Source organism: Pleurodeles waltl, chromosome 6 (genome assembly GCF_031143425.1).
Source record: "Pleurodeles waltl isolate 20211129_DDA chromosome 6, aPleWal1.hap1.20221129, whole genome shotgun sequence".
Lineage (NCBI taxonomy): Eukaryota > Metazoa > Chordata > Amphibia > Caudata > Salamandridae > Pleurodeles > Pleurodeles waltl.
In genome coordinates this window covers 1259228456-1259254455 of record NC_090445.1, presented here as the reverse complement: position 1 = coordinate 1259254455, position 26000 = coordinate 1259228456, and the positions used below count along the sequence as shown (strand labels likewise).

General features: G+C 46.0%; 1 protein-coding gene across 2 annotated transcripts in view; it reads left to right on the top strand.

The window, feature by feature from the left end:
- The first annotated feature begins 14249 nt into the window (after positions 1-14249).
- Positions 14250-26000, top strand: part of UNC5B (unc-5 netrin receptor B) — a 409451-nt gene continuing 397700 nt past the window's right edge. The window contains exon 1 of one of the 2 annotated variants that reach the window (XM_069240569.1): positions 14250-14937. In XM_069240569.1, the coding sequence (XP_069096670.1) occupies positions 14874-14937 (64 nt within the window). In that variant the 5' untranslated portion in view covers positions 14250-14873. The remainder of the gene's footprint in view (positions 14938-26000) is intronic. The other variant, XM_069240568.1, reaches the window with a different exon arrangement.

Here is a 26000-nt window from a genome sequence, read left to right as displayed (position 1 = left end):
GATCTGCAGCAGGCACAACTACATACAGTGCCCCATACCTTGCAGATCACCTATACAGTTTGACTTCACGAGTTTAAAACTGCCCTGATTCGCAAATGTAGTCGGCTTTTTTAGCTTACTTATTCGGTAATGGGGGTTATTTTTATTAAATGTAGGGCCCAGGCCTATTTTCTGTCCCAGTCTCACCCTACCCTCTTAAGTAAGAGTTCAAGTTGAAAGGGTCACGTTTACAATAAAAGTTGGTTTATTCTGTTCGTGTTACTTATGGGGCATTTCATCTGGAGGGATGGGGTGGGTGCAAAACGCTCTCGGCATCCCCACCCCTCAGGCCCACACACATTAGGCGGTGCACCCCCAATGCTGCACAGGAGATCAGCAGATAAGTGCTAAACACGACATCTCTCCTCTGCCGGTTTTCTCCCTGATCTCTTTGCTGCGGGGCTCGGAGGCTCCTTTATTCCCTGTAATAATGTTAATCTGCTCGGCTTTAATCTCATCCACACACACAAACATTATGGAAAAAAATGAAATGGCGCCACCGCGCTCTAAGTGTCTTTTTACATAAATGTGCAACATTTTGTGGGGACGCCGGGAGCAGAGACATGGTCGCTTGTCTAAAAACACACTTACCGAGCCAGCCTGCCCCTTTGATCTTAAAGAGCAGCAACAAATATATTTTAATGAGGCCATTAAATAGGAACCTGTGTGTTGGCATTCTGCTCTATGGGTATAAATCCTGTCTGGGCTGGAAAAGTTGAGGAATGGCTTGTTCCAGGAAGCCCTTCCACGTCTGTATGTAATTTAGGCTCTCTCCTACCTGACACACACACACACACACACACACTCACATGGTTCTTAAAGGATACACATACTAAAATATACTGAGAAGAGGAAAAGGGTAATTGATTAAATGTATGGGTAAACTTTAACCAATGGTAGTTACCCAAGGCCGTATTCCGTTCTATTGTTTTCATGTCCACATAGTCATTGCAGAGAGTGGGGACAAGATACAGATCAGTTTTGTGCCACCAAAAGGGTCCCAGTAGAGTGAAATGCCATTAGATAAAAGTGTGTCTATCTTGTAAGGTGCAGCTTGATACCCTATTGCACAGGGCTGAGTTGCAATAGGGCATCTAACTAATGAGGCCCAATCGGGCCTACACTTGTCTGGTGTTGTCCAAGTGTAGGCCAGGGTGCCCCTACTGGGGGACAACCAAGAATAATTTGGTTATAATTGACCACACTCCTCCTCTCTTCCGCAATTACAAAATCATGGAATGGAATGCAGCCCAGTGAGAGTAATTACTAGGGGTTCACACTCTTTCAAGCATTCTTATGACTAACATCTGTGCTGTTTAGCCAACACACGATTATAGACGGTATCTGATCACTCTAACAAAGTCTTATAGGAAGTCATATAGTACACAATTCAACGAAGGCAAAGTGAATCACACACAAAGATCAACGAGACCACCTTGGGTGCCTGCACCTACATTAAGGCACATTTGCAGTCGTAGTTGCACAATACATTTATACACGGGTTCATACAGCTACAGCGGACACACAGCTTTATATTTTTATTAATTGATATAGTGCGGACTTCACCCAGCAGAGTTCCAGAGTGCTGTGCATGGGTGTGTGTGTGAACACACCAAACACTTAAGTATTTAATCATGCATAAATAGTAGTCTCATAAGCAAAAAAGAACCCTCAATAGCAGAGATAAAACTACCCCAACGCTCACATTTAGTGTGTCAGATAGGGGTAGATGCACAGATGGAGGAAACACTTACGACTCAACGCAGTGGTTGGAGACATGAGCATGAGCGGCAGTGGGTGCGGTCTCGGCCCTCAGCATTCAGCGGCGGTGTGGTGAGCGGGGCTCGGAGCTCCAAATAATTTCCTGAATCTCTAATCTCGGCCCCTTGGCTCCTCGCCCCCCTTGGCCGCTGGTCCCTCAGCCCCCTGCTTGCAGAGCTCCAGGCAGGGGAGAACGGTGCCTCGTCGGGTCCTCTGCGGGCTTTCCACAGGGGTCCAAGGAGTTGCAGATTAAGAGCTGGGAGCGCGAGGCATGAGAGGTGAGAGAAGAGAGGGGCAAAAACCCTTCCAAAATCCAAGGGACCTGAAGAAGTGCCCCCGCTGACAACCGACCGAGCCGACAACTCAGAGCTGGATTCAGACGCATACTGGTCGCAGCGGGTGTTTGGGTGGATCACGGACGGAGTAACGCTGCGGGACGGTCAACAAGCGTCCCACTCCGCCTTTGCAGCCCACAGCAGCAGCGACCAAGGCACCGTCCCAGGTACCCACAAGTGCACACAAGCTTTCACCTATGAGCTACTGACTATTGTGCTGCCGCGTTTGTGCAGTCTTGTTGGTGTGTAGTGTGCATTCTGTTTTTAAGATATCGACACAAGCATCTATGAGATCCCGCTAGTTTCCATAACCAACCCAGAGTGACAAGATCTCCCACTGCCAATTAGCAAGTGAACTATTCTGCCTTCCATGCACCCTTCCCAGGGGGGGCAACAAGAAGTGAGGGTGAGGTGCAAGGCAAAGGAAGGCAAGCGGAAGTGGCAGCAGAGTACAGGATACGGTGCGGGGAGCTCTAAAGGATTGAAAGAATTGAATGACTGAGGTTTGTGGTTTGAGCATGTAGGTTGTAGTCGGCCCCACTAAGAGTGCATCCCGGAAACCTGCGGAAGTGGCCCAGCTAGTGCAGGGCGCTGCTTGCAAGAGATCCGGTGAACCCCGCTCTAAGAGCCAGAAACACAACAATGGGAAAAAGGAAACAAACAAAAATAAAACAGCACCAGAAGCTGCTAAATCAGGGTCAGATCTCCTAGTACACCTCGTCAAATTCTGCCAAAGGACCAAAGGCCCAAAAAGCATCAAAGCTCTGCCAGCAGTGAGCTCTATCGGCTTTAGGTACCAAGCTCCACAGGAGCTATCTGCTGACCATTTTAAATCATAGGTCAGCCCTGCCGATCATCTACAGCAACTTAACGCAATCATGCCTAGCCTGTGCTCAGGGCACCACAAGGAGTCTAATGAGCCTTAAGAATTTAAAGAGCCCAAAGAGTCAATGGAGTCCAAAACAGAGACCAACTCAGAGACTAGCTTGTCCAAGGCCTAAGTCAAAATCAAAGCAACAAGGTCCATATCTATACCTGCATGCATGGAAAATCTCTCACTTATTTTCTTTCTGCTGACTCGTCAAAGCAGTAGCGGTAGCAACGTATGCTAGGAACACCCACCTCCCAACCTCTGAGCGGTATAGAGCATCATCAATCATACATCAAGGAAAGCGAAAAGGACCAACGCGGGCAGAATTACGCTCTCATAACAACATCAGCTCTACACCTGGGATGATCCAGTAACCACTTGACCTCTTTTTGCCCCAACAACTTCAACAAGGGCAACAACTCAATTACAACAAAAATTTCACTGGAGAGTCAGACGGAGAGACAGTTGGAGAGACAGCCGGAGTAATAGGCAAAGAGCCAACAACCTACCCAGTATACAAAATCGATCGACCTCAGCCAAAAAAAGTCATAACCAAAACTATGGCAACTCAGGGCAGGCGAGCAAAAGGGACCACCCAAAAATCAGTTTTGGGCTTTTTTTAAAAAAAAGCACAAGTACGAATTTCATCACCAATAGAACACCCCTCTGTAGTGGACAATTTAAACCTTAAGAACCTCCAATGCAAGGCCCGGCAAACGGATCAATCCAGCAAAGGGACAACACAATTATAGAAATATCATCATCAAACAGTGCTACAGATAATACATTAAGGAAACTAATTACAAATCAAGGAGAGTGGTTCAAATACAGTAATGGCAATGCCTTTCACTCCCTTCTTACTACCCAGACTAGCCCTTCAGGTGAGACTCGTATTGACTCTGCCTTTGACAATCAGGGCTGTGATTCCGCTGATGCCTGCCTCTCTGCACTGTGCATCAGCAGTTCCTATTCAGAAAGAACTAGCCCTCACTACGTCATGGGACAACTAGAACAGCTGTTGCAGGAACACGTTCCTGAAACCATGTCGGAACCCAGACAGTTGGCCTCCGGTGCCAGAAGGCACAGTTGCCAGTACGTTTTCCAACAACACCACAATCTAAATCAATCAAACTCTTCGGAAGCCCAGAAAATGGTAACTTCTACGATAACTCAATCCTGCATAGATCAGGGTAATTTATTTGCATCAATCTATTCAACAATTAATGCTCTCATCCGGCAATCAGACAAATTTGAAATGCAACTGGATTTGATACACACAATGGCCACTTCTATCAACAAAATAGAAATGAAGCTATCAGCTCTGGAGCAAAAAGAGCAACGCACTGATACTATAATGGTGACATGTGCTTGCAAACCTCTAGTGGACAAACTGTCATCCCTACCAGAAGTTTTTACCATCATGATCTCCAAATGGAAATTATCCATGCAAAGTGTAAATTCAGTTAAGGAGAATATTCCAGAAAAAGTGCTTGCTAGGCAAGCAAATCTAGCCCCACTGTCAGATCATAATCATGTAAATTACAGCATGCACATGTTTTCTCCACCTGAGTGGGACAACTCAAATGTAAACTCAAAAGTCTGGGAGCAGGAGCCTATTGAATTGACAAAGAATCCTGACCATTTACTTATTCCATCCCACCGAGCTGTGGAAATAGAGAAGAGCAAAGCAGCACCAAACGACCCACCAAACATCAGCGCCCCAGCCCCAACAACACCACTCTCAAAGAGAGCAAGAAAAGAAAAAGGCTAAAAAAAGCAAAGAATAAAAAGAAAAGAGACTCACTCCAGGTGCTGCAAAGAATCGAACACTTGGCGGCCACCCCTGACAAGATAAACACATACCTCATCTTTAAACCCAGAAAGACAGATAGAAACACCAATGAAACGCTGAAACACAGACTACTACCTGACAGTGAACACTCATAGCCACTGGCCAAAGCTGGTGTACACAAAAAGTTGAGAACTAGTATAGAATCCACTGAACCCCATGCTGATATAGCAACAGAACCTGTTGTCTATCATACAATGCAACCATTGGCCCATGCTTGCCCTCATGGTACAACAAGCATATAATCAAACGAGCTCAGGAATCCATTAACTACACCTTTAATGGAAAATAAACTGGGTGCTCCCACAGAGGCCAGAGTAGGACTTGTACAAAACATCCCGGAAGTGCTAGGGCCTTCAACTCCATTACCCGAGGAACCTCCAACAGATGTCTGGATTAGGAAGAATCCTAGAGCACTAAAAGACACTGAGAGAGCAATGGAACCAACAAATATGGCTTCTACTACCAAGCTAGCTCTGAAGGCGACCATGATATTTTGAATCAATAAAATCTCTTAAGACTGTTTAAGGCACTACCTGAGACAACCATCATAGTGTCAGGCAACATTGAAAGAATAGCATTTAAAGTGATCTCTGGGTACAGCACCCATCGAGAATCCACCATTATGACTTTAAGATCTATGGTATTGGCAGAAATGGTGCTAAAAAACAAAGGGTCTCTCGCAGAATGGGGTATAAAGGTGGAGCTGATGGGCCATCATAAATATCCTCACCCCTTAACCACTTCACTGCCAGGCCTTTTCGCCTCGGGTGCCAAGCCTTTTTTTGGCTGTTTGGGGCAGTTCACGGTTAGGCCCTCATAACTTTTTGTCCACCTAAACTAACCACACCAAATTTGCATCATTTTTCCCATCATCCTAGGGATTCTAGAGGTACCCTGACTTTGTGGGTTCCCCTGAAGGAGACCAAGAAATTTGCCAAAATACAGCGAAAATGTCGTTTTTTAATAAAAAATAGGGAAAAGGGCTGCAGAAGAAGGCTTGTGGTTTTTTCCATCAAAATGGCATCAACAAAGGGTTTGTGGTGCTAAAATCACCATCTTACCAGCTTTCAGGAACAGGCAGACTTGAATAAGAAAACCCCATTGTTTAACACAATTTTGGCATTTTACTGGAACATACCCCATTTTTACTATTTTCTGTGCTTTCAGCCTCCTTCCAGTTAGTGACAGAAATGGGTGTAAAACCAATGCTGGATCCTAGAAAGCTAAACATTTCTGAAAAGTAGACGAACTTCTGAATTCAGCAAGGGGTAATTTGTATAAATCCTACAAGGGTTTCCTACAGAAAATAACAGCTGAAATAAAACAATACTGAAATTGAGGTGAAAAAACAGCCATTTTTCTCCACGTTTTACTCTGTAAATTTTTCCTTCGATGTCACATTTTTTAAAGGAATATACCATTACATCGGCTGGACTCTTCTGATTTTGGGGCTCTTTAGGGCTTGTTGGTTCTTCAAGAACCCTTGGTACCCAGAGACAATAAATGAGCTGCACCTTGCAATGGGTTTTCATTCTATACCTGGAATTCAGCAATTCATTTGCTGATATATAAAGAGTGAAAAATAGGTATCAAGAAAAAAATTTTTATTTGCAAAATTGCCACAAGATAAGGTGTTGAGAAGCAGTGGTTATCTGCATATCTCGGAATTCCGGGGTGCCCATACTAGCATGTGAATTACAGGGAATTTCTCAAATAGATGTCTTTTTTACACACTGTCTTACATTTGGAAGGGAAAAATGTAAATAAAGACAAGGGGCAATAACACTTGTTTTGCTATTCTGTGCCCCACCCAAGTTTCTAGATACAAATGGTACCTCACTTGCTTGGGTAGGCCTAATGCTTGCGACAGGAAACACAACATGGACACACCACATTTGTACATTGAAATCTGATGTGTTTTTTGCAAAGTCCCTAGCTGTAGATTTTGGCCACTAGCTCAGCTGGCACCTAGGGAAACCTAGCAAACCTGTCATTTTTTAAAACTAGACATCTAGGGGAATCCAGGATGGGGTAACTTGTGGGGCTCTCACTACGTTCTGTTACCCAGAATCCCTTGCAAACCTCAATATTTGGCCAAGAAAACCCTTTTCCCTCACATTTTGGTGACAGAAAGTTCTGGAATCTGAAAGGAGCCACAAATTTCCTTCCACCCAGCATTCCTCCACATCTCCCGATAAAAATGATACCTCACTTGTGTGGGTAGGCCTAGCGCCCGCGACAGGAAATGCCCCAAAAACACAATGTGGGCACATCACATTTTCCCAAAGAAAACAGAGCTGTTTCTTGCAAAGTGCCAAGCTGTGGATTTTGGCCTCTAGCTCAGCCGTAACCTAGGGAAACCTACCATACCTGTGAATTTTTTTAAACTAGACAACTAGGAGAATCCAGGATGAGGTGACTTGTGGGGCTCTCACCAGGTTCTGCTACCCAGAATCCTTTGCAAACCTCAAAATTTGGCCAAAAATCACCTTTTCCTCACATTTCGATGATAGAAAGTTCTGGAATCTGAGTGGAGCCACAAATGTCCTTCCACCCAGCATTCCCCCAAGACTCCCATTAAAAATGGTACCTCACTTGTGTGGGTAGGCCTAGTGCCCACGAAAGGAAATGCCCCAAAACACTATCTGGACACATCAAAATTATCAAATACAAACCTACCTGTTTTTGCGGGGGCACCTGTGTTTTTGGTCCTGGGCTCAGCAGCCATACAGGGAAACCTACCAAACCCAGACATTTCTGAACACTAGACTCCCAGGGGAGTCCAGGGAAGTGTGACTTGCATGGATCCCCTGGTGTTTTCTTTCCCAGAATCCTCAGCAAAGCTCAAATGCACCAAAGTTGGAGGTTTGCAGGGCATTGTGGGAAAGAAAATGGTGCAGTGTGCATGTGAAGCACACCACACTGCACTAACCCAGATACTTAGTTTTCCGATTTGTCTAGGTCTTGTGGATTTTTCTACATGGTAGAGACCCTAAGTCCAAAAAGTGCAGCCCTCACCATTCCAAGTGGGACGATTTTGAGAGTTAGCCAAGCTCTCATGGCTTAAATGTAAAACCAAAACCCAAAATAATCAAATGACCTCTTGCTTACCGTGGGATAAGATGTTTTAGTGTGTGGGGGGAGAGCTGAAAGACTATTACCCACTTCAGTTGGGGTGAGGGCATAACCAGGCCCATACTGGTTGGTAGCCACCACCCCACTATTTTTTTTGTAATTCCCTAGCATCTGGTAGACCTTCTGCCCCCCACCCGGGGTGTGGATCGGGGGTAATTGCCCTGTCTGCCCACTGGTTGTCAGAACAACTTTGGCCCCATGTATTTGGGGTGGGGGTATGGCCATACCCCCACCCTATTATTTTAAAAAACAAAATCTTCCCTGGTCTCTAGTGGGCTTTCTGTCCCCTTTGGGGGCAGATGAGCCTCTCAAAAATGGGCCAATTTGCCCCAAAGGGGGGCAGATATGGTCAACAGTAATGTGCCCCCATGGGGAGCGAGCCTTGCCCACGGGGCTGCCCCCCCAAACAAAACACACACATACACACACACCAATTTGTGGTGCCTAAGTTGTTTCCTCACCCCCCCTCCTCCCGGGGGCAGATCGGCATAATAGAAATGTGCCGGTCTGCCCCCAAGGGGAGCAGAAATGGCCTAAAATAAACCCCCCCCCCCCCCCCCCCCCAGGGGAGCTACCCTTGCCTAAGGAGTTGCTCCCCTTGCGTGAAATTGGCGCAAAAAAAATCCCTGGTGCCTAGTGGTTTCTGCCCCCCATGCGGGCAGATCGGCCTAATAGAAATAGGCCGATCTGCCCCCAAGGGGGGCAGAAAAGGCCTAAAATAAATTTGCCCCCCAGCGGAATGACCCTTGCCTAAGAAGTCACTCCCCTTATGTGAAATTGACGCAAAAAAATAAAAATCCCTATTGTGTAGTGTTTTCTGCCCCCCTTGGGGGCAGATTGGCTTAAAAAAGATAGGCCGATCTGCCCCCAAGGGGGGCAGAAATGGCCTTAATACAATTTGCCATCCAGGGGAGCGACCCTTGCCTAAGGGGTCGCTCCCCATATATATTAAAAAATAAGGAAAACAAAAAAAGGTGGGGGGCGGGGTCGGAAGGGGAAGTGATTCCCCTTTCATCCCTGCAGTGGGGGAGCAGAGGCGAGAGTCATGGGGGGGCGCTAGCGCTTTCCCTATGAGCCGATCCCAGGACGTAACGGTTACGTCCTTGGCGCCTCAGCGCCGCAGCCAAGGAAGTAACCGTTATGACCTTGGCTGTGAAGGTGCTAAAAATATCTTGTGAAACCCAGCTCTAAAAAACAAGCACCTATAGCATTCTAAAAGGAGCAAGTCATAATAAGACAGATGAGCGGTTCACTAAACTCTCTATATTCTGCACTTGTGATAATCCAATGACCTACACCAGGAAGGTGTCTCTGATACAGGGGGACAATAAACAGGAGTACAACCACTTCTAACAGAATATACCAGCAGCATGCCTAAAACAATAGTCAACCCATGCACAGGGAACATCATTTGACAATTATCTCCTCGAAGGTTGCAGGTCTGAAGTGTCTTTTAAACTACGACGTTACAAAACAACTGTTGATCAATGCGGATATTCTGTGCCTCCAAGAAACCTGGCTACCTTTCCACTGGCCATCCCAGGTTACTACGAAATACAATTAGCAATAAAAAGAAACATCTTTGGGAGACCCTCTGGTGGCCTATCAATCTATGTAAATGTCAACCCTGACTTGAAAGTCAGTTCAGTACCCAATTGTAACCGATTTCTACAAATATTAAGAGTACAAGCTCCCACATCAAACAGTATTTTGTCAAAAAATCTTATAATTAACCTTTACTTTAATACCTTTGGTCAAGCAAGAACAGATGACATGGCTCAACTCGTGGACACCCTGGACTAAGTGCTCAGTGACCATATAGACGACAACATCATAATACACGTGGACTTTACCCTTAGATTTTTAGGAACAACCAATGGTCAGGTCCACCCGATGTGCCAGGCCATCAAACAACATCAACGTTTTTTCAACATGTATGGCCTCAACTCAATTCAGCATTCACAAAAAGCAAGTTCCTTTGCGCAATCCTTTCCCACAACCTTCCAGGGCAAGAGAACTTTAGATTATATCTTTGCTACTGAGGAAGCCATAAATCAACTGGCATCTTTTGCAATTTTACAACTAAATGCCAGCGATCACCTCCCGCTCATATCATGCTGTGAAACAAATCTAAGGTGCATGGAGCAATACAGACCCATTGGTCATTCACAGGGAAATGAAGAGTCACAATATTTAGACGAATAAAACGGGGTCCTCCGGCATGACACGCTTACACCTATTGTTCCAGTTCCAACGGCCAAACTCTATTGTCTTTGTTGGGTGACTCACTCTGAGCTAATTAGCGGGAAATCACCAATAGCCTTTTAAAAAAAGCGGACTCTACTCATATCTCACAACCCATAAAGTCCCTCTCGCACCACTCCATAAGGGAAAATAAGTTGAAACTGGGCAGATTGAGAAGACTACAAGCCAAAGCTAGAGATTCAGTGACTAAAAAAGAACTAACGCTAAAATTATGAACATACACAAAACAACACAAGCAACTGATTTGGTCATTAAAACGCCAATTATCGGAAAAGGAGTCCATCTACATCCTCTCCCTGACTAGAAAACATAATCATGGTGACTTATGGTGCTATACTAAAAGTAAAATGGGACTACGCCTTAATTCAGTAAATGAAGCCATGTGGATAAAACACATCACAAAATTATATGCAGCCGATCCATCTCTTCCGGAACAACAAAGGGACGTCTTGGACACATACGGATCTGAATCGACCACAAGCTTCGATCCCTCGCCAAGTGAAATCGTTGTCATTCTGTGGAAAATGAGGTCGTCGGGGGCCCTTGGCCTGAATGGAATCCCTGCAACAATCTTCAAAGACGACCATGAGCTATGGTCTCTGATTCTCTCAGCCCTCTACCGATTCTGCCTTGACTCACAGGAGGTTCCAAAGTGCTGGAGAGGCTCTATACTCCACCCAATTTTTAAAAAGGAGACAGACAGTAACCAGCTAATTACCGTCTTCTTGCTCTCTTGGATGTTGGGGCAAAAGGATTTGTCTCAGCTGTCTTGGTAGAGCTACAAAAGTGGGCAGAGGCTAAGGAAATAGTGCCATTAAACCAAACCGGTTTCAGAGCAAATTCCACTACCACGGATAACATCATCGTCCTCTCCTACTCCTACTCAAGAGGCCGTTGCCAAAAAATCACTACCACTGTTCACCTGCTTTGTTGATTACACAGTAGCATTCGATTCAGTGGACAGGAATTTACTATGGAGCAAGTTAAGAAACTGGGACATCCCAAACAGGCTGTTAAGGGCAGTGATCCTATTATATACATCCACTTGGCTAAGGGTAAAGCTACTTGAACGCCATCATCAGCAAGGAGATTCACACCGACAAACGGATTAAACAGGGATGTGTTCTAGCTCCGCTACTATTTAATCTTTACACAGCAGATATGTCACAGGCGCTGATACAAGCAAACCTGATTCTGCCAAAAATTGGAAATCTAAAACTGACCTTGCTTCAATATGCTGACGACATTGCCTTGTTGGACCACTCTAAAACCGGCCTACAAAAAGCTCTCACAGCCCTGGACAGTTATAACAAGACAAAACAAATGAAGGTGAATGCCACAAAAACTCAAGTGGTCATATTTGGTGGGTCATTGAGACATCAATACCTGCACTGGAAGATGGGGCCACTTATCATCAGCACCACGGCGGATACGTATAACTACTTAGGCGTTCAACTAACAGCCAAGGGAAGGCCAAAAGTCCAACTTATGCATTTGAAGAGAAAGGCCACCTTTATAACAACAAGAATGTGTCAGCTAAACAAATTAATTGCCAGCACTTCGGCAGGCTTAATGCGTTAAACTATCAAAGCAGTTTTCCTCCCAGCTTTGAACAATGGTCATGAAGCCTCCCCAGGAAAATTCTCAGCTCTGATTGACCAACTTCAGGTCACAATGTATAAATGAGTATTCAGATTGCCGCAGAAGCCATTTGATAAGATTAGAATTTGGTCTGCAAGGCCAGCAGTGGGCTCTGATGGAGGCTTTCCTGAAATACTATCACAGGTTAGTTATGGCACCTCCCAACACCTTGAAATCAGCTCTGCATTTTATTTTTGAAACAAAAACAAATCCTGGGTCACAATATCTCAGAACAGCTCTAAACACACTACAACTTGACCAGGCAGCATTGATTAAATTAGCACTGTTACATATCAACATTAAACTCACACTGAAAAGACAGATAAAAACTCTCTCTCAAATAACAGACGTGTGAAAATTGAACCGCTCTCCAGTGCAGGCAGCGCTGGGGCAGTCGTATATAAATACCACTCAATACTTGGCTCCACAATTATACCTGAAAAGTAACATCAGGAAAGCTTGCATATCACAAATTGCCTTTGAAAGACTTCTGGGCTTAAGGACAAAGGATCTAAATCTGAAATGAACTTTCTTAGCCAATATAAAAGGCGGCAGGCTCTGCAACTACAAATCTGAGACTTTTATTCATCTACTATGTTGGTGCCCGTCTCTGCAGAATGCACAACGCAATATATTAAGACCTCTCTTTCCTGGCATAAGACCCTGTACTGAAGCTAGATCACTGGTGTTCTCTCTAAAAGAACCAGCAGACCTGGCCAAATTTGGGAAGTTCACCATGCTACTTCAAGCAAAGTTGAACAATCATTTGACAAGTATTTAGATTTTTTTTAATACTTTGTCATTTTATTTCTATTTTATACCAAATATATTTACATGAGTTTTAGCTTTAATTCTCTTATGGACTTCTGTACAGACACGATTTCCACTCAGGCAAAGTTCCAGTAACAACTTTTAACAACTTTTACTTGCACAGAACTTTATAGGGACGATGGTCTGTTTGTGCTATACTCCATGAACATATGCATCTTTTATCTCTCGCAAATTTATACTGTGTTTTTTTTCAATGATTTTAAGTAATCACACAAGTAAATAAAAGAAATTGAACTTGGACTCAATTAAGACATTAGGACATGCTTCGGATTACCCAGTTATCAAGGCAATTCCAAGTACAGCAAAGGATTAGCACACCTGCAGTCCAACTGTCCCTTCAAGCAACAAGCACCAGAATGTATACCAGGCAAGAGTGAAACATCGGGACAAGACCTTTTTATTTATTTTTAGCAATTTTATATAGCGCGGACATTACCCGAAGGCATCAGAACGCTTTAGAACACACAGGATACAGGTTTGCATTAATATTAGTTGAAGTCCGATGTTTACATAAATGTATGTATAAAGGCTTTACCACAATAGACAGTTACAACAATAGGACAGAGGACAGGACCAGCTAAAAGAAGGCATATGCGGGAGAGGTGGCGGGCAGTGGAGAAGGTAAATAAGTCTTGTTCAGGGTGAATTAACCAAGATGTCTGTCAAACAGAAGGTGCTTGTGATCCTTTTTGAAGGTAGCTAGGCAGATGGTTAGAGGAGCGAGGGAGGCAGAGAGATCCAGACTCTAGTGCCTTTCCCAGAGAAGGACTGGTGTATGTTTAGCTCTAGCCTGAAGGTTGTGGGGGTGTTCCTGGAGCTGGAAAGGACGGGGCCTTCATAGGATGGAGTGCACCTTCACGAGAGGAGGATTGAAGAGATAATACGAAAACAGGAAACATTGAAAAATAGTTAGAGTAATAGACAGCGTGGAAGATTAAAGGGCAAAAGGAGAATGGTAAGGAAGGAGGAAAGAAGTGGGAAAACCAGTAAATTAATCAATGAAAAAAGATCTGGATCAAGTGTTATTTAAATGAAGGGAAGAGTGTCAAAAGGGAAGAAAGGGCAAAAGAAGAAAGGACTGAAAGACAGTAGAGGAAATTAGAAGAAATGAAAAATGTAAGTACGAAAAGAAAATGAAGAGAGCGCAAGGGAAAAGCAAGTAAAAAAAGTATAAAAATTAAACCAAGCAAAATATAAAAGAAAACTGAAAATTAAGTTTGAAATAGTAGAACTGAGAGAGAAGGGAGGAAACAAAGGGAGCGGCAGAATGAAAGGGAATAATTGTGAGGGAAAGATATAAAGGCAGAGGTTGGCCGAGGAGGTTCTGCTCGTGTCGCTCTCAGCGCTGGAGTGGGAGTTGTTGAATGTCGCCGTTTCCTCAGAGTGCATGCAGAGTGTCCGCCCGTCGTACTTCCCTTTCTCTCCCCGCCCTTCTTTGTGGCCAGAGCCTCCGCCCCTCTCACTCCCCCCTGGCACCCCCTCTCAGCCTGTTTCTCCTGGGCTTGGATCCTTCCCTGACAGTGTGGCAGGAGGCAGGGCAGAGGAAAGATGCGAGAGCCCTGCTAGCGAGGCAGCACCCGGGGCGGAGGACCATAGCATCCACCCCACCGCAAGGGTGCCCTGCCAGCGGGCACAGAGTAGTGCTGCGTCCGACGCGTCCATCACCAGCACCCAGGCCGTCCCACAAGAGTCCGGCATCGCTTCCAGCGGACCGTGCGGGCACACCTCAGGAGGCAGAGTGCGGGACATCGCTGCCAGGGAGCACAGGCTTCACTGGGGGAGCGGCATCGGACTGGACTTCACTGCATGGGTTCCTGGGTTTAACCAAGAAGGGCAGTGGGTCTTGAGTGGACAAGAGGTCTTGCACTTTTTTCTCTGGCGTCCTTTTTGACGTTTGAGCTCAAAGCCCGGGCGAACTGTGCCATTCAACTTTAGGTGGGCATTAAAGCATCTTCACAGGAGTTGCAAAAGGACCAGGGAGGAAGAGGCGACCCGCGGCACACTGGGGGCAGCAGGATAGCTTGGTCTGCTCGGACCCTGGCCAGAGGCACTGTCGAACTCTACGGGAGCTTTATCGTCTGGACCTGGAAGGGACAGGACCCGGGGAGCAGGGGAGAGAGGCTGGGGCTCAGCCGGGGGAGCGATGCCTCCCGCAGCCCGGACCCTCCTGCTGATGCTGAGCTGGGCTCTTGGATTCTGCGGGGCAGGTAAGAAAAGAGGCGCCGAGGCGGCGTAAAATCACCCACACGCAGCAATCCCGCCTCTCAATGTTTACACTTTCCCTCACTGTCTGTGGGTCTGCTTGGGGACCACGAGCGCCCAACTTGGAGTACACTTAGGCCAACACCAACAAACATAATACACAAATATTTACACATTCACCTGCCAACAAACCCCGGGAACTCCAACCAACCGAAAAACTAAAACAAAAAACAGCAACACGCTGGCTTAATTGTGGCAATGTTTGCATGCGTAACACCGCTGTGCGTTGGGCTGTGTCTAGGCTGCCAATCGAGGCTCTCAAAAAGAACAGCAACAAGCGGAGCCTGGTAAAGGCTGACAATATTTACACTCCTGTAACCACTGGTTTCCGATTGACCCCAGAATCTTTGATGATGCTAAACAGGCACAAATACACTGACCACATACTGCCCGCATGTGCACATTGTTTTATGTGATACTCGAATATAAGCAGAGGGCAGAAACACTAACCAACATCAGCAACATGAACCCCTTGATGACTCTGCTCAGTTAATCCAACATTTGCAATCCAACTCATAAAAGAGCAGCACTCTGAATGCACCCAACCAACATTTACATGTCATATTTCACGTGCGGGATCGCCTAGAGATTTAAAAGCAGGAAGATTAATGGGAAAATAAACAACTCGACATCACATCCTGACAGCATTATTATATGTTTCCCCTTTGGCTTGCTGCAAGCTATACCTCGTTTGTTATTTATGTTTCATGTTCACATGCGAGAAGGACGCGCAGTGATTTTTATAGCCCACAAAAGTAAACGTAAACAATCTATTTGTATATACGCCAAGAAGAGAACTGCCCCGCTTAGCACAGAAGTCGTGCAAGACTTACTGCAAAAACGCACGCACGAGCCTGAGTAACCCGGCAGTTGTCCCGGTGATGTTTTAGCCATTAGTTCCATTTCTTCAATGACTGACTGATAAAGATCCCACGAAATTTGCAGTCAAATGGCAAACACTAATAGACATTGAATTCTTCCTAGCTTTAAAAAAATAATAGACAATGGTGATATGTAAATTTAACTTATGTGGTTACTAGGAGTTTTATATTAAAAAGTTTAGACTTCCAATATTTCTGCAGATGGACTGGTGGGCAGGGGTGTTGTTGACGGTGTTTGAAGTGCAGCAGCGTGAGTCAGTGGCTAGGGTGTTCCTTTATCTGTGGTTTGCTCACTTTAAATGTAAGAAAGGTCACACAGGTTCATTGGCCGACCTGTAGGGATAAATCCCCAAATCGTACTCTGAAGATGCCTCCAGGACTATGGGAGCTAAAGATGTGGGGCCTGCGCTGTTGCAGTCATCTCGAAGTCGGCATTGCTTGGCACCTTGCAGCTGATGGGGCCGGAGGGGGCCCGGGAGAGGTGGGTTATAAGGGGGCCTCCTGGCGCAGTGCCTGAGACAGGAATCATTCGGGCACTAGATGTGGCCACGTCTGGCAGGTGGCTTTTCGCCGTGCGCGCCTGTGGTGGTTTGTGTCTGCAGGGCTCTTGGACAGACCGTGACCAGCCTTCGCCCAGTCGTTCCCCCCCCCCTAACAAGAGTCGACGGCCTTGTCTCTGGCACAACAGGCCCCTCTCCACACACCACCTAATCGCAGCTATTTTTCAGTTATCTGGGTGAATACGGTTGCTGTGTGGAGTAGACAGTAATTGAACTAATTGCCGTATGTATCCTCTCACATTATCCATCGCTTGGTGTACGCCTGGCTATGTGTGTGCGCTAGTTTGTTGGTACTCGTGTGTCAGTCTGCGGGTGCACATCTGTGTGTGCGCCTCAGTGGGTCTCTGTGTTTTGAGTCCATTATTGTGGTACATCCGTTACAGGTTTGCCCACGCCTTGCTGTGAGTCGGCCTAAATGTGTTACATGCGCGTTTGCTGTGTGTCTGTGCTCGTTATGGGTTTGTTTGCAAACAGCACAGAGCACATTCCCTGCCCATCAATGTTTCCTTTATGTGTCGCCGTACCTTCACTGTAAGTTCAGGTTTGAAACCTGCACTATTTTTTAAAGCAACACCCAGCGATCTCGCTTGGAGCCCAGTTTGTGAGTTTATAAAGTTTTAGGAAAGGGAAGATTGACATAAAAAATCCTGAGTGTCCCAACTACTGTGATTAGAAAGGTTTTTGGTTTGCTTGGGTATATGGGATATTTGGACAGACTGCGCCGTGTTTTGGAAGCGAGCATCGGGGACACAGAGGGCACTGGCTGATTTTGGTCTCAGGTGACTGTGAGGCACCATTGTGTGGAAACCTGTGAAAGAGCAGCGTGTAAGGTCGGGTTTTACGTTCTTACCAACGAGGCCTGGGCAGATTTAAACACAATATTCACTTTTTATATGCGCGTTATACCTCATTTCTGCCGTTTCTAAAGGCAATAAAGACGTTGCCACCATTTCTTAATTCATTGTACCCAGGAGCCGAAAAAATGGAGGCCATGTTGACGGTTTGGGTTTAGGTGCTTTTTGCCGGTCATCCCGGGGTAGCTGTGATGCTGATTCCAAGGGTTACATACACGGAGAGTAGAGCTTAAGATGGAAAGGGAAGCTGCACCCAGCCGCAATAGATCAGCGGGTAAATGCGCGTGCTGCAGAGATCAGTGTGAACCTTATAAGACAAATGCTATTGGCTTGACCCTTGCACTACACTTCTCAAGTGCAGACTTTCGGATAATATGTCTGTTGCAATCGGTGCAAAGCGCATTAGGGCGAAGGAGGGATAGTGCGTGTATTGTCACCACAGCGGCGCACTAGGTTTTAGGTACAGAATAGTTAATGTAATGTCGCAGGTTACATTAACAAGAAATCCTTTCTTTCGAGCAGGGCGTTACCAGTCCATAACACGTCAATAATCCCAGCGGCCAGGCTCGCCGACAGCTCGTAAAGTGTGACGTGAACGTGAACTGGAGAAACGGATTACAAAGTGGCAGGAGCCATGATGCCTTGACACTGTTGCGGGTCGGTTACCTGGTGGGCCGAGCGCCCGCTGCATCTCTCTGTGTCATGGGTAAAGACAACGGTTATCCTGTAAGCGCCGCGTCTAGGCAAGGTGGTACTTGACCCCTTAACCGTGGTGGCGAGCACTTTACAGCGATGATCCAAGTTCAGTAGGCTCCGGTGCCACCGCACCTGGTGCACTACTCGTTTTCGGGTGCGCTATACGACGGGCTGTGCCCCTGTAAACTGATAACTAAATCAAAGGTTTAATTAAGCGCTCGGTTACTTAACTGGAGTCCGTCCTATGTGGCGATAACACTCTTCGTGCTCTTCGGAGGAGCCCTCCGAGCAGGTACAAATATCTGGGTAACAAAATTCCTCCTGGAAAGGGAAGCCAGGTTTCGGGAGGGAGTGGGGCCTGTGTCCTCCGAAGACTCGGCTCCTGGATGTGAAATCCTATAATGGGGTTAGACACGCAGGTCCCCTGCTCCCTGACCTCGCTTAATTGTAAACCGGCCAGAGACTTGGATATAATGAAGGGGGCTTGAGGAAAGCGGGAGGGCTCCTCCCAGGCGCCGGGAGCATGAACGGCGAGGGAGACCCCTCTACCCCCCCCCTCCCCCCCCGCCCCAAAGACACACTCAGGCGCTGCTTTCTGTACGTGGATATCGCGGCTTCTACAGCGCACCTACTCCTGGCGTAACGGTTATTGCCCAGAACCGAGGCAAGCGCCGAGCTGACCGCCTCACAGCGCCTGCCGAGAACTGCTGATGCGTTTTAATAAAACGATACACTGCTGGGACTGCTGGTGTTGTCCCATTATTGGTGCAACTCCCCTGCTCAGAAGTGCTGGCAATTTCTGATTCACCATCCCTCTCAGAAGTGTGGGCAGTCTCATACTGACAATACACGCGGGGAGTATTCATTAAAATATGTACATTATAGACCCAACTGCTGGCGCTGTCATGTAAACAAACCTGCTCAAAAGTGCTGCCGATGCGCAGCGCTGCTCACACTAGTAAGTGCTCGCCCAGGGAAGCCAAAGACGCCAGAGGCTGAAGTGCTGGTAGCGCCTTCTTAAAAGTATGACAAGCTCTGGGACAGTCACAGGTTCCGAAGTGCTGCCACTGTCCATCTCACAGTCCTGCTCAAACTACAGGTGCTGTCCCATTAAAAGTAAGTGCTGGCACTGTCCTGCTGAAAGTACACGTTATAGAGTGAAGTAGTCAGTGACCTAAAAAGTCGATACATTATGTTTGCGGCGTCATTAAAAATCAGCACAATGTCTGAAGTGCTTGCAGTGCCCTGGGAAATGTACACCCAGACTCAAGTGCTGTTGTTGCTCTTTAAAGAACGCAAGCACCCTGCTCCGAAGCGCCGCTGCTCCCAGTGAACAGCCTTCCGGAGGTGCCGATGCGGTCTGATATAAATGCCTCCTAAGTGCTGGCGCTGTTACGTTACCCCACAGCATTATTCTTCATTGGCTCTGACATTGCCAAGTTTAAACGAGCAGCAGCGGGGCTGGGAAGCATGATACTGTCTTACAAAAGTGCACAGGCACTGACAAGAACTAGAAGTAGAAAGCCACCCGACAAGGGGGAATTCAGTAAAACCTGAAAGTCACACTAATAAGTGAAACTTCTCTAAAAAGTAAAAAAGACATCCTGAGAAGTGAATATGTAGTGAAAGTAAAAAGGCACCATGATGAATAAAAATTCAGTGAAACTAGAAAATCACCCTGATAAGTGAAAGTTCACTACCAGTAAACGTCGAAAGCCACCCTGATAAGTGAAAGTTCACTACCAGTACAAGTAGATAGCCATCATGGGAAGTGACTACTGTCACATAAAAAAAATAAACCACGCTAGGACCCTGGTGACAATTTCGCCACATAGAACTTACGAATAGCAGTGCAGCCTACAAGACACTAAGTCTGCCTACCCCTCCTGTTCCTCCGACCCCCAACAAACATATTGGAAAACAACTACAATGAAGAAAGCATTTGGAGACAGTGCTACAGTTGCCACATAACCGAAAAAAACACTATAATGACGTGTATTACTGTTTTCAAAACTCACGGACCATACATAATTCCACCTATCAGTTCATCCATCCATCCCCCAGACTTCCAGTTGCTTTGCCATCCTTTCACCCACCCATCTTCTCAGATTTACATTTAATCTGCTATCCTCTCACCCACATCCACCCTTCCTTTCATCCAGCCACCCTCACCTACTCATCCATTGAGTCACTCAGCCACTCAACCCTTCACCCACTCATCCATCCTTTTACCTACCCAGCCTTTCACATACACTCAGCCATCCACCCATCCTTACATCTACTCGTTCATCCATCCATCCACTCATCAATTCATCCTTCTTTCTCTTTTCTGTAAATCCATCCTTCTTCCTTATCGGTAAATTATTAGCTTTTATGTGCCAAATTGCATACTTAAGAGGCCTTAAAGCAGCTGATAAAACAGGGGTTTCACCACGCCCCCGTCTGGCTATTAGTGGAAGAGAATATCCGGGCTGGACAAGATCTGAATATCAAATGAAGATATTAGTATTGAAGCATTGAGTTCTGCTGGACAGGCTTTGAACGAGATGAGTGGCATGCCTTCGATGTCTCTTCTGGCATAACTGTACGCTGATGCCAAGGAGTCGTGCTCACTGTTTATAACATCATAAAACGTTTTTAATTGTCAGTAGTTTTCAAGGCTGCGAACGGGCCCTGCAGCCTCAGAATGCAAAGCTTACCCTCTAATAAATCATAGAAAAATCATGCTATGGACAGATATAAATGCAGATTGGTGTGGTTCCAGTAATTAGTTCATGCATGACATCATGCAGAATGGATTCTGTTCGTTCCATGACGTCAGCCGAAGAGCTACTGCGTCTGCGCGGGAAGGAGGCGTCACTGGCTCCAGTGCAACATTTTATAGGGCCTTAAACGAACAAGTCCCCTGCGGCTGGCAGCTGACCCAGTAACATGTTCTCTATCCCCTCAGGAGTTTACCGGCAGAGCACAGTAAACTTTATGTGTCTTGACAGATACTCCATAAAAATGTAAGTGGGGGAATAAGTGGAGCAGGAGAGGCTGCGGATCAGCCTCGGCTCGGTTACCGCGCCGGAACGAGGCTGCGGGCCCTGGTCCTTGTGAGACGAGGAGCTCGGGGAACAAAAGACACATTCATGGTTAATTAGCGGGGCTGGCAAGAAATGAAACTAAAGAGAACTGGGGGAGAAACAGGAGGGAGGACCGGCGTTTCCCAGCAGTTATAGTGTTCCGCAAGAATTCTGAGCGGCACAAAACTGCGCAAAAAATGCCAAAGCCCATTCACCTTCCATGCGGCCAATGCGTGTAACAGCGACTACACACCCACACATACAGGTTTTCGTTAGTAGCCTGCCCCCGCGTCGTTAGATACTCTACCTTGAGCCTAATAAGTTTCACATAGTGAACATCTCTTTACGGTGGCGTATATCGTCAGATGCCTCTTTTGTAGACATTCCTAGTCTTTGTTCTCAGGCTGTATCCTTTATTAGTTTGAAATGGAATTATGTGGGAATGGGGACCAAAGTATTTGGTAGTGTGTGCTAAATTATGTGGCAAGGAACGCCAAATTGTGTGACAATCAAAGGCAATTAAAATAGAAAGTATGTAGCATGTAATGACAATAAAAGGTAAATTGTGTCAGTTTCTCTAGCATTTTCTAGATAGTTCCCATTTTAAAATAGAAATGTAAAAGGTATATAGATGCTAAAATATATGTTTCTTCAAACAAAACTATCCACATCCTCCATCTATTGAAACTGTAATTCAAGAACTAAGTATTGCTTTTCATTGCACCAAGCACAATGGCATTTTATTAGTACGCTCCGTTCTATTTCAGGGAGTACAATAGATTGTGTGAAATTATACAGTGGATGATACTGTAGAAATCAAGCCTACATCTCACACCTATTGTAATAGAAAGTGTGTTGCCGATGTATTCAACGTGTGCGAGTTGCGCTCTAAACCATGTATGCATTTTCAGGTGTGCAGGGTCACTGGAAGCACTTTCCATAAGAATTGAATACCTTTCTCTTGATTTGGTACCTGCCTCACTAGTGGGTACGTAAGGATTCCATATGTCGCAAATTAAGAGTTAAAATTCACTGGGGATTCTGCTTAAGTCTGTGTCCTCTTGAAATAACTGGTACTTTCAGAACAGTGTCTGAAATAACAGTTTTGAGAACTTTGTCTATGATGCAGGTGAATTTAAGTTGTGAAACATATTTTATGAAGAAGAAATCACTCTTAGCAGCCTCTGAATCGCACATGGGATGCTCTAATAACTAGGGCATGGCATGATTGTAGGTTGCTTTGTTGTGTGGAATATGGCGACTCCGAAAGTTGATGTGGACTTAAGGTCAGAAGCGGAGTATATGTGATGGGTGATTTTAATAGGTGTGTTGCGTTTTAGTGGTGGTTTTGAGAGGACGGGTGCAATTTGGCCTGTGTAGAAGTAGGCGGTGCCATACCGGATTCGGGATACAGAGTACATTTGTATGGCATAAGAGGGTGTAGGTTGTACTCCCATGTGTGGTACAGTGTGTGGTCATCAGAAGTGGACACACAGCCGAGAACAGAGTGGGCGTAGCTGGTAGGAGCATGCAGTGGGCTGTTAGAGGAGCATTCGGGAAATACATGAAGGATGAGGTAGGAGAAACGCTATGTGCTTGAACATAAACAGGCAAAAGTGGAAACTGAGCGAGGGGGTGATTGGGCGAGAGGGAGGGACGGTGGGTCTTGTAGGAGCATAAGTACTAGGAATTGGGTCCAGTGAGTTGGACAGAATGAGGTGTGCGGTGAACAGCAGATTGTAAGGTGGAGTGAGAGGAAGATTCACAGGGTCGTAAGCAGTGCACAGTAGTGCAGGGGGGCTCCACCCTTCAGGGCCCCTCATTCATCCTCAGTAGCAGGAATAACTGTGGCCTACAGGAGTCTCAGGAGACCCTCAATGTATTCTGCATGACCCCCACCATTTTCCATTACACCACTAAAGAGTGTGTGTTGGGAACGGGAAAGCTGGAGTATGTGGATTAGGACAGAGTGTCGCGCATGTGTGTCTAGGTCACGTGGTCTGTAGAGGGCCAGGGCAAGCAAGGACACATCAAGAGAAAGGTTACAGGCGCCGAATTTCATTAACTTCTCATTGACTGAATAAGCCAAGGTCTTACAAAACATCCATGACTGTCTGACGGTTAAAATGCTTGTGAAATGGACCATTCATCACAGCCTCCCGTCTTCGTCGGCCCTGCTCTTGGCACCCTTAAACCCAGAGGACCTATTTAATGCATCCATCTACTCATATGCTCTCGTGTCACTCACCGTGCCACATGTCACAAGGTGCACGTCTCGCTCAGGTTTACTAACTCATACTGAAATCTCACTCTAGTGTGAGTAGATGGTCTACGATGGGAACAGTCCAAAGCACAGAGCCCCCTGTACCCCCTAGGAGAGCACATGAACAGTACAGCAGATCGAGAACTCCCTGAATGAGGCTGCCTCCATTTTCTAAGTCTCCTCAGCTCTGCCTTCTGAAGGCACGCAGAAAACAAAACATGGAGGTGCATTGGCGCCAATTGTCAGAAGTGGCTGATGCCAACTACACTCTCGTCAGTGGGGAAGAGAGCTATCCTTCCACTACTGTTCCTCATTCAAGTCCCCAACAAGACTACTCATACGTCTGAGGTTGCTTGGAATACATTAGGAGTAAGAGGGGTAACTTGGAGCACATGGACAGAGTGTTGGCAGCTTACTGCACAGCAATATAGTAGAGAGCTTGTGCAGCAAAGACCGTGCATAGGTAGTTTACTGCACAGCAGTGGAGTACAAACCTTGTAGAGCAAAGACCATGTGTAGGTAGTTTACTGCACAGCAATGGAGCAGAGAGCTTGTGGAACAAAGACCAGGTGTAGGTAGTTTACTGCACAGCAATGGAGCAGAGAGCTTGTAGAGCAAAGACCGGGTGTTGGTAGTTTACTGCACACCAATGGACTAGGTTGCTTGTGGAACAAAGACTGGGTGTAGGTAGTTTACTGCACAGCAATGGACAATAGATCTTGTAGAACAAAGACCGGGTGTAGATAGTTTACTGCAAAACAATGGAGTAGAGAGCTCGTGGAATAAAGATCCTCTGTAGGTAGTTTATTGCACAGTAGTGGAGCACAGAGATTGTAGAGCCAAGACCAGGTATAGGTAGTTTACTGCACAGGAATGGAGTACAGAGCTTGTGGAACAAAGACTGGGTGTAGGTAGGTTACTGCCCAGCAATGGAGCAGAGATCCTGTAAAACAAAGACCGGGCATAGGTAGTTTACTGCACAGCAATGGAGTAAAGAGCTTGTGGAACAAAGACTGGGTGTATGTAGTTTACTGCACAGCAATAGAGTAGAGAACTCCTAGATCAAGGACCGGGTGCAGGTAGTTTACTGTACAGCAATGGAGTAGAGAGCTTGTGGAATAAAGACCATCTGTAGGTAGTTTACTGCACAGCAGTGGAGCACAGAGCTTGTAGAACCAAGACCAGGTATAGGTAGTTTACTGAGTTTACTGCACAGGATTGGAGTACAGAGCTTGTGGAACAAAGACGTGTGTAGGTAGTTTACTGCACAGCAGTGGAGCACAAACCTTGTAGAGAAAACACCGTGTGTAGGTAGTTTACTGCACAGCAATGGAGCAGAGAGTTTTTGATCCAAAGACCGGGTGTAGGTACTTTACTGCACAGCAATCGAGTAGAGAACTCATTAATCAAAGACCAGACATAGGTAGTTTACTGCACAGAAATGGATTAGAGACCTTGGCAATGGATTAGAGAGCTCGTGGAACAAAGACCAGGTGCAGGTAGTTTACTGCACAGCAATGGAGTAGATAGTTTGTGGAACAAAGACCTGGTGTAGGTACTTTACTGCACAGAAATGGACAATAGATCTTGTAGAACAAAGACCGGGTGTAGGTAGTTTACTGCAAAACAATGGAGTAGAGAGCTCGTGGAATAAAAATCCTCTGTAGGTAGTTTATTGCACAGTAGTGGAGCACAGAGATTGTAGAGCCAAGACCAGGTATAGGTAGTTTACTGCACAGGAATGGAGTACAGAGCTTGTGGAACAAAGACTGGGTGTAGGTAGGTTACTGCCCAGCAATGGAGCAGAGATCCTGTAGAACAAAGACCGGGCATAGGTAGTTTACTGCACAGCAATGGAGTAAAGAGCTTGTGGAACAAAGACTGGGTGTATGTAGTTTACTGCACATCAATAGAGTATAGAACTCCTAGATCAAGGACCGGGTGCAGGTAGTTTACTGTACAGCAATGAAGTAGAGTGCTTGTGGAATAAAGACCATCTGTAGGTAGTTTACTGCACAGCAGTGGAGCACAGAGCTTGTAGAACCAAGACCAGGTATAAGTAGTTTACTGAGTTTACTGCACAGGATTGGAGTACAGAGCTTGTGGAACAAAGACGTGTGTAGGTAGTTTACTGCACAGCAGTGGAGCACAAACCTTGTAGAGAAAAGACTGTGTGTAGGTAGTTTACTCCACAGCAATGGAGCAGAGAGTTTTTGATCCAAAGACCGGGTGTAGGTAGTTTACTGCACAGCAATCGAGTAGAGAACTCATTAATCAAAGACCAGGCATAGGTAGTTTACTGCACAGCAATGGATTAGAGAGCTTGACAATGGATAAGAGCGCTCGTGGAACAAAGACCAGGTGCAGGTAGGTTACTGCACAGCAATGGAGTAGATAGTTTGTGGAACAAAGACCGGGTGTAGGTACTTTACTGCACAGCAATGGAGAAGAGAGCTTGTGGAACAAAGACCATGTGCAGGTAGTTTACTGCACAGCAGTGGAGCACAGAGCCTGTAGAACAAAGACCAGGTGTAGGTAGTTTACTTCACAGCAATGGAGTACAGAGCTTGTGGAAAATAGACTGAGTGTAGGTAGTTTCCTGTACAGCAATGGAGTACAGAGCTTGTGGAACGAAGACCGGGTGTAGTTAGTTTACAGCATAGCAATGGGGTAGAGAGTTTGTGGA